Source organism: Mastigoproctus giganteus, chromosome 9 (assembly GCF_048544385.1).
Source record: "Mastigoproctus giganteus isolate SK-2022 chromosome 9, ASM4854438v1, whole genome shotgun sequence".
In the NCBI taxonomy this organism is placed as follows: Eukaryota; Metazoa; Arthropoda; class Arachnida; order Uropygi; family Thelyphonidae; genus Mastigoproctus; species Mastigoproctus giganteus.
In genome coordinates, this window is record NC_143583.1 from 216,222,055 (window position 1) to 216,239,725 (window position 17,671).

Genomic DNA, 17,671 nt, shown 5'->3' on the forward strand with positions numbered 1-17,671 from the left:
CTAAATTCGATCATATCAGACACATCCATTTATCTGGAGGTTAACCCTATGTTTTTTTACCAATTTAATTAATCAATACAAGAGAACATTAACTACTTATCAAAGAAACGATTTCATTACTATGGCCCAATTAAAAGAACTGAAAGCCAGAACTTTTAACATTCCCACTCTTTTCGGTCACAAAACAGGATTTCTCATTTGTCTGATCGTCTCTTACAGAAATTCTGCTTTTGCATCTCTAGCTATCCACCTAAACAATATCATCACACCCTTTATACAGTCTATTAAATTTGGCACAAAGAACTATGTTTCTCTATTCAAAAGCTTGAAGGATTGTAAATTACATAACAATGATAAGCTTTTTTCCCTGGATGTTAAATCCCTGTACACAAACGTAAACGTTCAGTATACTTTAGATGTAGTGTGGGACATATTAAATAATAACACTATACCTATCAATCATACCAAAATTCCCATTAAAGAAATTATTTATTTGATTAAACTCATAATTGATGCCAATTTTATTACGTTTTGTGATAAAGTATATGAACAAATTAATTTTTGGGTTAGCTATGGGCTTAAAGGGGAACAGGCATTCTGTGTGTTATCAGACACTCAGTCTAAAACACTGATGAATCCAATATCTTTCTACTTTAGAAGATTTATGAGAAGTCCGGTTGTCCTGCTTCCCTAAAATCCAGTCATGCCCACCTTCTCGATGGTAAGCTCTGTTACGTCAGTTTTGTGGCAACGAACATGTAGAGTGTTTCTCTTCAAGACACCTGGTCAGTGTAAAGAGGAAAAGGCCAAACCCTCAGCACATGACAACACGACGAAACAAATGGACCTCAGTCCCCAGCAGCTTTTGTCCTCCCCCCCCTCTTACTGCAGTGAGAGGATCAGAGTGGAAGCAGAGGGTGCTAAGAATCTCTGAGTACGACCATGCTGCCATGCATGGAAACTGAACATGGCCTGTTACAACGTAAGCTCACTAATCTGTGAAGATAAGATATTAAAGCTGGAAAAGGAATTAGAAAATGTGAATTGGAATATCATCGGTTTAGCTGAAACAAAAATAAGAAATGAATCATTTATAAGTTTATCAAGTGGAAATCTGCTGTACACCAATGGAAACAGTGAAAAGAGCAAAGGTGGAGTTGGCTTTCTTGTCCATCAAGATATAAAAAACAACATTTTGGAATTCAAAAGTATGCCACCAAGGGTGTCAAGACTGCATCTCAGGATTTCTAAGAGTGCATAAATCGTTCTAACTAAAAGTTAGAATGATTTATGCACCTACGTCGAGCCATGATGATGAAGTGGTTGAAGAAATGTATACCGAAATTGAGAGACTTCTAGATGAACAGAAAACTCACTACACCATTATTATGGGAGACTTCAACTGCTAAGGTTGGAAAGAAACCAAACAGTTCAGAAATGGAAACTATAGGAAATTTTGTAATTGGTGAAAGAAATGAAAGAGGTGAAAGAATTGTGGAATTTACCGAATCTCAAGAATGTCAATAATGAACACTTTTTTTCATTGAAAGAGCCCAAATGGATTAACAACTAATGAAATCAATTTCATCCTCACTTAACAACCCCAGGGGCTAACATCTGGTGAGTATGGGCTTGGCACACCCAGGGTCCTGAGCTGGATATCATCATTCTTCTCTTTCTTGATGACTCCTTTACTTTTGACTCTCTCTCTATCTCTCTCTCTCTCAGGGTAACTCTTGAATTTTTTTGGCTAGTGCAGCATAAGCCTCAGGCTTCCTTGCACCATATGGCTAATAATAATAATAATAATAACAGAAGATATATTGTGAATGATGTTACCATCCTGAACAAGTTAAATGTTGGAAGTGATCACAGAATCGTAAGATGCACACTTGATATAGATGTAAGAAAAGAAAGGAAAAAACTGACTCGAGTATATAATATGAAGGTCTTTGAGTTAAGAGGAGAAAAGGCAGTATGTTCTGGAACTTAAGAACAAGTTTGAGCTTCTGCAGACCTTCCAGGACCAAAAATATCGATGAGGAATACAACTTTCTGTAAAAATAAATCCAAAGAAGAAAAAATTAGTCAAGAAACACTTGTCATGACGAACTGAAGACAACAGATGAAGAGCAAGATAAACACTGACAAGGACGAAATTGAGTATACTGAGTTATGCAAAGCCTTTAGAAAGAGACCAAGAGAGGACATAAGATTTAACAAAAGAAAAGTAGAACAAGTATTAAGGGAAAACAAAGGACTTAAATCAGCAGCCATGAGCAATAATACAGAAAGACAAATGATACTGAAACTAAAGAATAGCGATGGTGTACTTATAAATAGCAGAGCAGAGAATTATATGAGTGAGGAAATGATACCAACAGTGGGGAATATGGGTCACAAATTAGTAACGCATATGACATACCCACTATCCTTCCTGATGAAGTAGAACATGCATTGAAGAAAATGAAGAAACAGAAAGACCCAGGTGAAGATGAAGTTACGGTAGAGTTGTTAAAATTGGGAGGAAGAGAAACTGGCAAGACTCTTCACAAAATACATTAGGAAAGGCATGATGCCTATAGAGTTAAATAATGCAGTCATAATTTTGCTACATAAGAAAGGATATAAATCAGAAATTGGAAATTATAGACCAATTAGCTTGTTGTCTCACGTCTATAAGTTGTTCAAAAGAGTCATTACTAACAGAGTAGAAAGAATACTTGTTGAGAATCAACCGAAAGAGCAAGCTGCCTTTAAGACAGGATTCTCAACTATGGATCATCTTCACATAATATTAGCATTAGTAAAGGCATTTAATGCAAGAATGCAAGCTTCTTCAGCATCAGCCAAAAAAAAAAAAACCTTCCCATTTAACCCATCCATTTGCTCCAAATGTTTATCTACTTCTGCCTTGAATTTATTTAAGCTGTCAACTTCTACAGCAACAGATGGAAGTTTGTTCCAACAATCAACCACCCACTGGCTAAAGGCAAATTTCCACACATTCTACAACTGTCTTTCCTCAATTTGAATTTTGTCCCCTCAAGCAATTAATCTAGGTGAGAGGAAGAATCCCATTAGCATTGCGCAAGCTTAAACCATTCAACGCCTTATACACTTCAATCAGATCACCTTGCAGTTGCCTAGTCTCCAGACACTGTAATTTGCAAAACTTAAGCCTTTCTTCGTAAGAGCAACCCTTTCTTCCATTCACTAATCTTCTTGCCCTTCTCTATACTCATTCCAGCAGCTCTACATCCTTCGAAAAATGTGGCTCCAATACCTGTATACAGCACTCAAGGTGTGTTCCTGACCATTGCCTTATACAAGGGGATAATCACATCCTTTTCCCTACTAGAAATATTCCTGTATATCATTAATAACATACCATGAGCTACTCTTGGAGAGATGGCGCCTCCGTAGCCAGGTGGGAAGGAGCAGCAGTGCGTAGCACACGCTTCTTGATTAGACCGGGGTTCGAGCCCGTCACCACCAAATATGGAGGATGCGGAAAGGTCAGGGAATGACCACCGCATATCCCGGAGCAATATGGCCTTAGTTGCTAATGCTCCTAAAAACCAAAAAAAAATAAATAAATAAAAAAATAACTCTTGGAGACCATTTGCATTGCTCAGAAAACTTCATATCCGAATGCACAATTACCCCGAGGTCTTTTTCATTCTCTACCACCCTCATTGTATTACCACACAGTTGATACATTACTCTGGGGTTACTGCTACCCATATGCAGTACTTTACATTTGTCAAAGTTAAACTTCAGTTGCCACCTCTCGGCCCATCTGCTCAACTTTTCTAGATCCTGTTGCATTAGCATAGTGCCATTAAATAAATAAATTTTCTGTTTATACTCCGGCACGACAACCAAGTCAGTAGAGTTTACAATAAATCGTCAATACAAATATTTATCGTATTTAGTAGTCACGGACTTGAACCCCGGTCCACTCAAGGAACGCGTGCTATGCACTCTCGCTCCTGACCACTGGGCTACGTGGCTTCTGCAAATTTAGACATTAAACCTGATAGTCCATCATCATCATTATCATTAATTAATAGAGAAAACAACAATGGATCCAACACTGAGCCCTGGGGAAATCCACTAATAACATTAATCTGAACAAAGAGCAGTGACCATTGATTACCAATCTCTGTCTTCTCCCACTCAACTGTTCCTTTACCATAGCAGCAATTTACCTCCAGTGCCACCCTGCTCCAGTTTGTGCAGCAGTCTTCCATGTGCAGCAGAATCAAAAGCCTTCCTAAGATCCAAGTATATGATATCAAAATTATTCTTTGCATCCAGTTCCTTTCTGATCACATCATAGTATACAATCAAATTGGTCAGACAAGACTTCCCCTTGATAAACCCATGCTGTGTGTGAACTATAACTGAAGTCTTGTCTAGATGAACCTGCAGTGCTCCATTAATTTCCCTAGAACAGAAGTTAAACCAACAGGTCTGTAATTGTGTCAGACCTGACAAAAGGACTTGTCACCCTTTGATCCTCCTTTATGAATTGGGGTCACATTTGCACATCTCTAGTCCATGGGTAGTTTTCCTGAGTCCAAGGAAGCTCTCATAATTATGGTTAAGGGTTTGGTTGCTTCCTTTGCTGTCTCCTTTAATATAACTGGATAGATCCCATCCACCCCAGGTGCCTTTCTTATGTTTATCTTCAACAATTTCTCTTACCCTGCCAGAGTTTAATACACTTCTGGTATTTCCCCCCAGCTGAATAACTCCTCATGTGTAAATGTAGATGCAAAATACTCATTCAGTTTGTTGGCTACCTGAGCAGGATCATCAACAGTAGAACCATCGATATCAAGTGAACCAATCTGATTCATCCCTTTCATTCTAGAGTTTACATTTTTTTTTTGCATTCTTTGCCAAAGATTTCTCATAATGTGCCTTTTCCTGCCTTGTGACTTGATTACAGGCCAGTTATATCTTTCATAGTCTTCTGTGTCACCTGTTAATTTATATGTATCCCATGCATTTTTCTTTTCTGCCACATGTCTCATCAGTTTTTATGAAAAGCCTAGTAGCTTTCAAGATTAATTTTTTGAATGCTTCACATTTAGAATTTACTGTTGGTAACATCATCAGTTAGTCCCGCTGTATAGACTTTAAAAACTGCCTCAGACCACCGTAGTCACCCTTCCCTTTATGTTAGTTACCTCTTTGTGAAAGCAAATAAATAAAAAACACCATTATGCTTAGCAGTTGTGGATTACGAAAAGGCATTTGACTTCATTTAGCATAAGGCAATGTTTCAGGCACTGGAAAGACAAGGCATGATACCACATACATTATGATTTTGAAGAAAATATATAAGAATGCTACCTCCTTTATTAGACTAGACAAAGACAGTAGGAAATTTAAAATCAAGAAAGGAGTTCGACAAGGAGACACAATATCTCCGAAGCTGTTTACTGCTGCCCTTGAGGAAGCTTTCAGAAGATTAGACTGGTCGCAGAAAATAGTCAGTATGAATGGAGAGTACCTAAACCATTTACGTTTCAGATGACATTGTGATTATAAGTCATGATCCCAAAGAATTAGAGGAAAATCTTAATCAGTTATGCAAAGTTAGTAAGGATTTCAGAATAAACATTAATATGGCTAAAACGAAAGTAATGATGCACACAGAAAAGGATATAATCATTAAAAGAGCAGTAATTGAAAAGGTGGATTCATATACTTATCTGTCATTAGCTGTAATAATGATAAATGGCTGGAAGTCAAGAGTAGAATAAAACAAAAGAATGGCAGAGATGCTGAAAAATACACAGCGAAGAATGGAACAAATTATATTAGCAATCAGACTGTTCAATAAGAAGAGAAACACACTGATTAGGCAACAAATTTAAGTAAACGACATTCTTATCAAAACTAAAGAACTGAAATGAACTTGGGCAGGACACATAGCTCAAAGACATGATGACAAATGGACTAAGAAAATAACAGAATGGTAGTACTCAAGAGGAGCTGAAAGAAAACATGGAAGACAACAACGGAGATGGACAGATGAAATTCATGAGTTCGTGGTTAGTAAATGGATAGCCATTGCACAAAACAGAAGAAACTGGAAAGTTGCTGGAGAGGCTTTCATCCTGCAGTGGATTGAAAACGGCTGATGATGGGCTTAAACCTTAGTGGTCTCTTATCCGAAATTTACCTTTTCAGGATTTAACTTGTATATTTGACCCCCTTTTTTACCCAAAGTTAGATATTATGCTTGGGCAGTGTTCTATTTATCACTATTGCTATTCAGGATATATTACCTTCATTCAATAACATCCACCCTAGACTGAATTCCACACTTGAAACAGAACTCTAAAACAAAATCATTAAATTTCTTAAATGTTACAGTCACTTGTCACATTAATAGTTTTTAATATCTATTGGAAACCGATAAATATGGGCATGTTCCTTTGTTACAATGTAGTAATGAAAGAACATGCCCATATTTCATTTGTACAAACAATCTATTATTTTCAACCAATTTCAATCAATCAAACAGGTGGGAGGCCAGACAGGTTCTCTCACACCTTATACAAAAACTATAAGAAACTCACTTCAGAAACTATTGCAGTAAAAGTTTGACTATATTTAGGAAAGTAGAAAAAAAGTTCATATTTTAGTCACTGATAATGGTTAACAAAGAAAAATTATTTTCAAGGCCACCTGGGAGGAGTCCCGCCACCACTGCCAGATTAAGAAAGTATAAAAATGTTACAGGCACTAATTCCACACCAGTAATTAGTACACAATAGATATTTTTCCAATCATCCCATTGGAGAAAGTAATACTGCTAATTTAAATTCATAAGCTGAAATTTTACTAAATTGAATCCCGAAACACAGTTCTTTTACAGGTTCCAGCTTTTCATTAAATGCAATTTGTCGAATGTAAAATGTGAGATGTTTTAAAAAGCAATTCCACACTTACTGATTGCTTCTTTTTTATATATCTCACAAGTTTTAGATTCATATAGGTTACTTTTTTTTATTTTTTTTAATTTTTTTTTTATTTGCAGATTCAGAGTCAGAATGTTCACTTCTGAAGAGTCATTCAAATGATTATCTTGCAATGCCTGATGATGTTTGTGCTGCCCTCTATGGGCCTGGGTCTGTAAGGTACATTCGAGAGGTAAGTTTTGCCCCCCGACCTGCTTACTATATAATCAGAGCTATTGAAAGAGTATCATATATTAGGTATCTTAATATACTACCTTTTAGCAAAGAAGTGGGGCACTATTCCAACACATGTATGAAAATAGGTTGAGAAAATAACACTGCTGTACCTCAAAGGAATTGAATGCCAAAAACAATTTTGATATCATATACTTAGATTTCAGGAAAGCTTTTGATACTGTTGCACATGGAAGACTGCTGTACAAATTGGAGAGGTATGGATTTAAGGGTAAGTTACTACAATGGATAACGGGATGGTTGAGTGGGAGACGACAGAGAGTGGTAATCAATGGACACTGCTCTTCGTGGACAAATGTTATTAGTGGAGTTCCCCATTGTTCAGTGTTGAGCCCATTGTTGTTTTGTATATTTATCAATGATATTGATGAAGGTATATCAGGTTTAATGTCCAAGTTTGCAGATGATACAAAGGTTGGCAGGGTTCTTAATGACAGTAAAGACAGTATTCTACTCCAATTAGATCTAGATAAGTTGGGCTGGAGATAAGTGGCAACTGAAGTTTAACATTGACAAATGCAAAGTACTGCATATGGGTAGCAATAACCCAAGAGAAACGTACCAACTGTGTGGTACTACACTCAGGGAAGTGGAAAGTGAAAAAGACCTAGGGTAATTGTGCAGTCAAATATGAAGTTTACTGAGCAGTGCAGATGGGTTGCCAAGGCAGATCATGGAGTCTTGTCAACGAGATATAGGAATTTTTCTATCAGGGACAGGGAGGTGATTATCCCATTATACAAAGCAATGGTCAGGCCACACCTAGAGTACTGTGTGCAGGTCCGGAGTCCTCATTTTAGGAATGATGTAGAGTTGCTAGAACGAGTACAAAGAAGGGCAACAAGATTGGTGAGGGGAACAAAGGGGGCTCTTACCAAGAAAGGCTTAAGTTCTGCAAATTGCAGCGCCTGGAGAGTAGGCACCTGCGAGGTGATCTGATTGAAGTGTATAATGCTTTGAATGTTGAGCAAGCTGAATGCTAATAGGATTCTTCCTCTTGCCCAGATTAAGAAGCTGAGAGGGTCACAGTTTCAAATTGAGGAAAGGCAGTTGTAGAATAGATGTACAGAAATTTGTATTTAGCCAGCGGGTAGTTGATTGGTGGAACAGACTTCCATCTTTTGTTGTGGAAGTTGATAGCCTAAATAAATTTAAGGCTGAGCTGGACAGGTATTTGGAACGAATGGAGGGTTTTTTTTTTTTTCTTTTTTTTGGCTGATGCTGCATAAGCTTGCTTTCTTGCCTCATATGCTCCTGCTAATTCTAATGATTTTCTTGTCTCTACCATCTCGGTCATTTCTGGCCCTGTGGTGATAGAGTTTGGGTTTACACTCCTTTATAAATGACTAAATTTGTTCATGAGTCAGCATGAAGTTACTAATATCAATTTTTAATCGAATAACATCACAAAAATGGTAAATCCGTTATTCATTGAAAATTCAAAGAAACTCTTATGACTGATTCTGGAGCTATCTGGACTTTGTTTGAAAACAGTTAACTACAAATGTATTGAATATATTATGAATCAAGCCCAAGCTCTTTCATTTAACAGACAGCAAAGAATGAGAAACATCAGCAGGTTGCACTATTTGCTCAGCCAAAGTAATATAGTGTTATAATGGGTAAATGTGTTTATTTATAAACTCTCATTGCATTTTAAAAAATATAAAAGATGCTATAAAATTATATATACAGAATGAAATCAAATGAGAAACTTTAGTTGCCTAATTCACCTTGCTCTACTTCATTTTTTCACTTTTTGTCGTAATCAAGAGATTTCATTTTAGCTAGTGAGAATATTAATTTCATCCTGCAAGTGTTGTAACATCATTGCAAAGCTGTTATACCTCCAAGTAATAGCATAGTAATACAGCAGTTAAGGTTATGCTTAACAAGATCAATTCTGCTGAGTGAATTCCCAAAGGATTGTCTTTAACTACTATCCACCAGTGTCAGTGGATTAAATATTCTGTCTAAAAGTAAATTTTTCCTATAGGAAAAGTTTAATTTAACGTCAAGTAAATGTTGAATTTTTAGTTGTCCCTGTATGATCCAGAAACAAATTGGAATGGAAAATAACAAATAAAACTCAAAAACAAAAGAATAACATATATATATAGTAGTAATATCAAACTGTTAAGAAGCAAAATAAACAGAAAAAGGAAAATAAAAGGAAATTATCATATATCTAGTGCTCCAAAACGCACAGCGCAGGAGTAAAGAAAGAAAAAGGATATAAATAATGTGTAGTTTGTAACATAAATAAAGTGTCTGTGAAAATGGAAATGGAAAATAGAGAAGTTTAAGGGATAGTAGAAACTGGAAGTGAAGTAGTGGTGAAAAAGTGAAAGAATTTGAAAAACCTAGTACAAAAATGAAATGGGACTGAGGAAGCAAAAAATATACAAAAATAATTTTATACAAATAAATAAAAAATAACAAATAAATAAATAAATAAATAACACTGTATTCAGATATGGGAGGGCAGTTTTATCAAGAGGTCGAATCAAGGGATGGCAAATATTCAAAATCTGAATACAGTAAATGAAAAGATGATATATAGCCAGGAATTTTTCTAATATTATAGACAAGTTTGGAAATGCAGTGCCTGATACATGGTCAGGAGTAGTCCCCTAATGTAATTCCTGGCTATATTCATCTTTTCATTTACTGTATTCAGATTTTGCATATTTGCCATCCCTTGATTCGACCTCTTGCTAAAATTGCCCTCCCATATCTGAATACAGTGTTATTTATTTATTTGTTATTTATTATTTCTTATTTATTTGTATAAAATTATATTTGTATATTGTTTGCTTCCTAAGGCCCAGTTCATTTTTGTACTAGGTTTTTCAAATTCTTTCACTTTTTCACCACTACTTCACTTCCAGTTTCTACTATCCCTTAAACTTCTCTTAGTACAGGCATTTTGTGTATTTTTCATTTCCATTTTAACAGACACTTTATTTATGTTACAAACCACACATTTATATATTTATATATACAGTAATACCCCGAAGTTACGCGATAGGTGGGTCCGACGAAAATCGCGTAAGTCGAATTCGCGTAAGTCGGGGTACAACTTTGCATATAAATACATATAAATTTTGCTTAATTGGGACCAAGGACTAACAAAAACACTAGTTTAGAAGAAAAATATTTAATAAAATTGCAGTTCTTTATACATATTAATACAAAATATGTATTTAAAAAACAAATGACTTACGTTAAAAAGTTATTTCGATGTCGATGGCTTCATAAAATCTAACAAATTCGTCTGACGACACAGCGCGTTCTTTTTTTCACGCAGAATTTCTTCGTAGCAAGCTAATAATTTTTTTTATTCCTTGCTTTGTAGCTATAACGCGTTCTTCGTTGGAGTCTATGTTTTCTAAAAATTTTAAGCCCTTTACAATTGAGCCCTTTTCAATTTTCAACCTCTCAAGTTTGCAATTGTCATGTGCTTTTCGCCGTTGCTTCATTTAGGCCTGTAGCACGTGCAATATCACATGGTCTTTCATTTCGCTCAAAGCGTTTCACAATTTCATATTTTTTCTCTATCGACAGAGGCGGACTGGCCATAAGCCTTACCGGGGAAACCCCGGTGGGCCAGTGTGATTTTGGCCATAAACCATAGTATGAGGCCACTATAAATTTTCCCGGGTAAGAATTTTTGACCCAGTCCGCCTCTGTTTATCGATGTTTTGCTTCTTTTTTTTTTTCTCTCTGAATCTGCAGTGTCTTAGCCAGGACGCTTCCTTTTCACACCTTTTAATTAAGTATTTTACTCATTTTTAGGGAATAAAGCACAATTTCAAAACGAGGAGGCACGCTTGATACGCATAAACAAAGCTGCGCGCATGTAGCAACTGAATAAACAACACCATAAAGGCAGAGATACACTATTAACACCTCACATTTCTAGGGGTTACTACCATAAAACAATAAAAATCCAGTTGCGTTTCTGCTAGTGAAATCTGTTATAAACTGGTAGTAAACTCGATCTAATTGCATTTGTGCGATAGCTGGAATTGTGTTGGTTTTTACGTTATTATGGTGAAATGTGTTTCCCCTTCACTGAAAAAAAAAACATAAAAGCAGCAAAGTTGAATTTTGTTCATCTTTCGCTTTCATTCTCCGCCGTTGCACCGTATATCGATAACATACGAAAAACGACCTTGAAGATAGTGGGCGGCAGCGTTGCCAAACAAAAAAATCAAGAACCGCGTAACTCCGAGTTCGCGTAAGTCGGGGTATTACTGTATATATATATATACACACACACACAGGGTATCTCAAAAATATTGTTACAAACGTTTAGGGGAGGCAGGTAACATCTAAAGGAATGTGAATCGCATAGGAACCCATAACCGAAAACGTCACGGGAAAGTAGTAGCAGAGGCACAAGAAGCAGAAATGACACAAGACAGTAATTAGTGGCAAACATTTATTTGACATAATATTAACAATGGAGTACAAGATGGATGCATTTCATGATGTTACAACAGATGCTCGAAGGTTCCACCATGAGACGCGTTGCATGCGTGACACCGACGCAGCATGGATTGGCTGGCATGGTCGAACACACCTGGAGTTTCTTTGACAGTAGCAGCAGCACAGACGAGTCTCGCCATGAGATCTATTTCTGTCTCCACAGGCGATTCATACACGATAGATTTGAGGCCCCCCCCCCCACAGAAAGAAATCAAGGCTCGATAAATCAGGTGAGCGTGGAGGCCCGGCAACGGGTCCACCACGGCCAATCCATCGACGCCCAAAACGCCTGTTCGAATGGTCACGAACAGACCTTCCATAATGGACAGGCGCCCCGTCATATTGAAACCAAATGTTGCGTCTCACATTTGCTGGGACATCATCAAGTAACCCTGGTAGAACTTGTTCAAGAAAGATCCGATATTTAGCGGAGTTCATGTGGGATGGTAACAGGTATGGGCCGACTAAGCAGTCACCGACCATACCTGCCCACACATTTATTGTGAAGCGATGTTGTGTCGCATGGCGGTGCACACCGTGTAGGTTGTCATGAACCCACACTATTCAATATTCAATCAGCACAATGAGCGTTGTGCTGATTGAATAAGAATTCCCGAGTGAAATAAGCCTCATCCGCGAACAAAACATAGGCTGGAAAATTCAAGTCTTGAACGCTTTCTTGGAGAAACCACTGCACAAAAGCCACACGTGCAGGATGATCTTGGGGGAGCAGTAACTGAACCCTTTGCAGATGAAAGGGGTGTAAGGAATCGTCGTGCCAGACACACTGTACACTGCAATGAGACACTCTTAAGGCAGAGGCAACGTCTTGAATGCCGTCCAGAATAATCCTACTACCAGCACATGTGCTGGTAGTAGGATTATTCTGGACGGTATTCAACACACTTTCTTTCATGGTGGGAGTTCGCGTCGAACGTGGTCTGCCCGCACTACTCCTGTTACCTCTAAATGACCCATAATCGCACAAATTTTGATGCATACGCGGCTTGAATTGAATAAATTCAAGGGTGAACTAGACAAATTCTTTGAAGGTCTGGAAGGGTAAACTGGGGTTTTTTTTTTTTTTTTTTTTTTGGCTGATGCTATATAAGCTTGCTTTCTTGTATGGTTCAGTATAACCACAGTCATTTTTGCTCCAGTAAAATCAAACCAGCGTTCTTGTATCATTTGTCATTACTACTTGAGATATCTCAGATATCTCTGTGAGCGCCATCATTTTTATAGCTGAGGATTATTCATCTTTGTGTAATGTGAGATTCAGTATAGCATTGCTGGTATCACAGCACAAACATCTTTTTTTGCAGAGCATAACACCTTTAACCACCCTGTATTATTTGCAGGAAAATGCAAAATTTCTCTGTGGAGAAATTTTGTTTTTAGCTGATAACACTGCTAACTAATGAACAGACATCAATATTTTCTGTGCACAAACGTGAAAAATTCATATTCTATATTAAAAACATTTTTCATTCATTTTTGAAAATTAAAACTCGTGCATCGCGTCTCATCGTGTCTCAGACCAGTCGAAGAGTGAATTCAAATTTAAAAACCCTCACCTTTCAACCTACTCTTTTATTCAAGGAGACATCACTAACAGCAGTGCTCACTGCATGAAACTTGAAGTGTGTACATAAACAGTTTGATTCCAGATGATACATCAATGTTACAAAGACAGAGTGTGATAATCGATTGGAGGAAAGTGCATGGAAGTAAAGAAAAATTACTATCAATATATCTTCATGACACATCAGTAAACACAGGGTTTAGCTTAATCATGAATTTTTACTAATTCTGATAATTAACAGAAATTTCTAGTTTTTTGTAAACAATTTTCTGTAAACAAAGAAACCATTTTCAAAAACAGGTATTAGGAGTTTTAATGTGAGGACAGAGCAGATGAAGCACAAAAGTGCTGTTAGTCATGTGGAGTCAAATTGACCCTGCATGACTCATTCTGGGTTAAGTTATACCATTTTGAATGGTTTCTGTAATATTTTGTTTAATGAATCTCCACAAAGCATGAGTTCTCAAATGTAATATTGCAACCATGCAACCCTTCCTCCATGAGCAAAACTAATGATTACATTGAGGTTAAAATTGGGCAATAAATAAATATACAAATAACTTTGTTAGCTATATTTTATTGGAAATAAACAAAAAAATATTGAATTTGGAATCCTGTAGTAAGAAATATAAACACAGCTAACTAATGAACAGACATCAAATAAAACTTCATTAACCTAAAACCATATTAGCATAAATAGCATCTGACTGGAAAGGGGCTTGTGATTTGGTTAATGAAGCGAGTGTTAATAACATATCTGAGATTTAACCCTCATTTTTATTATGAACAAAGTTGATTTTTTATACATTACATATTCAACTGTACCCAGCTATGAACCCGCACCCTAAGTGCTTGTAACCCCATGGGGACTATGCCTCGCAGTTTGAGAAACTCTGCCATAAAGCATTGTCACATGACAGATTTAAGCTTCCTAGTTGCCACTCAAGAAGCAAATGTTCCACTCCTCAACCAGTCCACTTGTCTTGGAATGCTTCAATTGATATGTTTCTTGGTTGATAGGGCCTTCTATGCAGTATGGACCATACATGTGCATTGCAGGCATTGTGTGCAATAGCATCATGTGTGGGTGTGTGTGTTTTTTTTTTTTTTTGTTTTTTTTTTACTTCCTTGGTGAAGTATAAGTTGTGACTGCATAGAAATAAACATTTCTTTTTTTGCAATATGGTAAATTACAAACTTATCAGAGAAATTCACTGTTCCACATGCAGAAATTGTTTGTCATACGTTGAGAAAAATATCCACAAGCTTTATATCATTTCTGCAGGTAATGTGCATTCAAGCCAAGATCTTTTTTATGATCTCCCACTGTGCACACTGGAATTCTAAGTTCCTGTGAATGTTTCCAAAGCAATTTCTTTGGAGAGTGATCCACAGATGCACATATGCTTGCACATTAGATTGCCTGCATTGATGGGTTTGATTGTGGTCCGTCTTTTTTGTCTGGGAGAAGGATGTTTTTATTCCTCTTCATAAAACAGTGATGGGAACTTGTTTGGAATATTGCATTCAGCCCCTGGATTCTTCACCTAAAAAAGGATGCAAAACTTCTTGTGAGGGTCCAAGAAGAGCAACCAGATGTGTTGGGAGTGTTAAAAGTTATCTGTAGGAGAAACATCTTAGATGTAAACTTAAGAGTCTGAGACTAGACATTTCAGTGACCTGATGGAGGTGTTTAAAATTAAATTAAGAAAATTAAATTAATTAAATTAAATTAAATTTAAAACAAAATTAAGAAAGAGAGATATTTTCACGTTGGCAGGTGAAACAAGGGGACATAAATACAAAAAAATTTGGAAAGTACTAGATTAGATCTTATGAAATTTACAGTATGTTGTTGATTAGCCGAGTGGGTAAAGTACCTGCCCGGCAACCCAAAGGTCGCGGGTTCGATTCCCGCCTCGGGCTTGGATCAAAGTACTGCAAAAACCTTGGGAGGTGCAATATGGCCACAGAAGCCGATGCGCCAACAACTACCAAATCAAAAAAAAAAAAAAATATTGTTGATTATTGGAATAAATTACCCTCTAAGACAGTTGAGGTAGAGAGTCTGATAATATTCAATGCAGAATTGGATTGTTACTTTTTAGAAATCAGCAAATTAGGATTAACTGAAGGATTTTTTTTTTTTTTTTTTGGTTGATGATGAGTTTACATCATTTGGCCTGATTAATACTAACCATTTAAAAACAGTTTATTTTCCCAACATATTATTATTGTCTTTGATGGTGCATCTTTATTGATCTGGTTGATGAAAGCCTGGATAAGTTTCATTGTGTTGTGATTGTATGAGCCCCATATACTAATTATTATCCTTTCCTCTGTGTGCAGTTTCAAGTTCTCATGTGCAGTTTTTTTTTTTATTTTATTACAGGTGTTATAGCCATATAAGCAATGACACCAAGTCGCCATATACTATTGTGACGTCTATAAAAAGAGAAAAACTGCATAGAGAATCTTAAAATACACACATTTTCATTACAGAAAATACAATTGATATAACATAAACAATACCATTTGGGGGTAGGGGAGGGAATGGGACTTTTTACACACCTAATAGACCCATATTTTTCGTGTGTGGACTCTGGAGAGTACATTCTTAGATTTACCTTTTGAAGGTTACTTCAAACAATGTCATTTAATGTGCAAATTGTCTTAATTTTTCTAGTATACATGCTGCTGTATGTTATCTGTGTCATCAACTAATTATCAAAGCATGAAAATAGCTTTGAAAATCAGAGGAGACAACTGCATCTGTTGATCTTGATCATCTGATTTGGGCTTACAAAAGCTGAAATTGAAAAATGTGTGTTTGTGTGGAATTCAGATTCAGAACTTGATAAAACTGAATCAAGTAATACATAAATAGATGTAGAGAATGTTATTGCATCAAAGAATAATGATAAGTTTTATTTAAATTATCTTGTGATCATTTTTTACAATTTTTTTTTAAAATTCTGATTTCATTTTAGTATTAGTATTAGTATTAGTAACGGCCGTATGGTGCAAGAAAGCCTATGGCTTATGCTGCACCAGCCAAAAAAAAAAAAATAAAATAAAATAAAAATAAATAATAATAATTAATAAATAAATAAATAATAATAATTAATAAATAAATAAAAATAATAAAATGAAATAAAAAATAAATAAAAAGGAAATTAATCCTATCATCCTATGCACTTCCCTTACCCGAAAGTACAATCCAGATGACCTTTGAATTTCCCCAAACTGTCGGCCTCTACCACCCATGAAGGCAACTTATTCCAGTAATTGATAACTCGCTGGCTAAAATAAAACTTCCTGCAGTCCAATCTAAACATTTCCCCCCGTAACTTGAATTTATGTCCCCTAGTTCTAGCATCATTTATAATCTTGAAAATTTTGTCCTCATTTATTTTACTGATGCCTCTCAGAGCCTTAAACACCTCAATCAAATCTCCTCTAAGGTGTCTAGTTTCCAAACTCTGCAACCCACATATTCGAAGTCTTTCTTCATAAGGACGCCCTTTTGCCGATCTCACCAGGCGAGTTACCCTTCTTTGCACCCTTTCAAGAAGCTCGATGTCTTTCTTTAGGTGCGGTCTCCATACTTGAACACAGTATTCCAAGTGTGGTCTAACGTAAGCCTTATATAATGGGATTATCACGTCCCTATCTCTACTTGAAAAAGTTCGATAGATCGTCGATAGGACACCATGGGCCTTCCTTGCAACCTGTTTACAATGCTCAGAGAATTTCATGTCTGACCGTATCGTAACACCCAAGTCCCTTTCCTCCAGTACTGGGTTTAGTTGAACTCCACCAAGTGAATAAGTTATTTTGGGATTACTGTTTCCCAGGTGTAATACCTTACACTTTGTTGGATTAAAGCACAGCTGCCATTTTTCTGACCATTCTTGAAGTCTATCGAGGTCTCTCTGAAGAAGCTCAGCTTGACAGTGATCATTAACTACTCTACCAATTTTAACATCATCTGCAAATTTAGACATCACGCCCTCTATCCCTTCATCAATGTCGTTTATGAAAATTAAAAACAACAGTGGTCCTAATACTGATCCTTGGGGAACCCCACTTCTTACATCAACCCAATCTGAGGAATAGCCATTTATCACAACCCTCTGCCTCCTGCCCTGAAGCCATCCTTCTATCCATCTAAGGATTTTCCCAGTGATTCCAACCTGTTCCAGCTTATAAAGCAACCGCTCATGTGGGACTGAGTCAAAAGCTTTGCTGAAATCTAAATAAACAATGTCGAAATTATTCCCTAAATCCAGCTCGTGAGTGACCCTTTCGAAATAGCGAACCAGATTTGTTAAACATGATTTTCCCTTTACAA

General features: G+C 36.6%; 1 protein-coding gene across 2 annotated transcripts in view; it reads left to right on the forward strand.

Annotated features, from left to right (window-relative positions):
* LOC150081121 (ubiquitin carboxyl-terminal hydrolase 24-like) overlaps positions 1–17,671 on the forward strand; it is a 908,750-nt gene that overhangs the window by 819,827 nt on the left and 71,252 nt on the right. For both annotated transcript variants that reach the window (XM_090381072.1, XM_090381073.1), the window contains exon 53: positions 7,064–7,176. In XM_090381072.1, the coding sequence (XP_090237198.1) occupies positions 7,064–7,176 (113 nt within the window). The remainder of the gene's footprint in view (positions 1–7,063; positions 7,177–17,671) is intronic.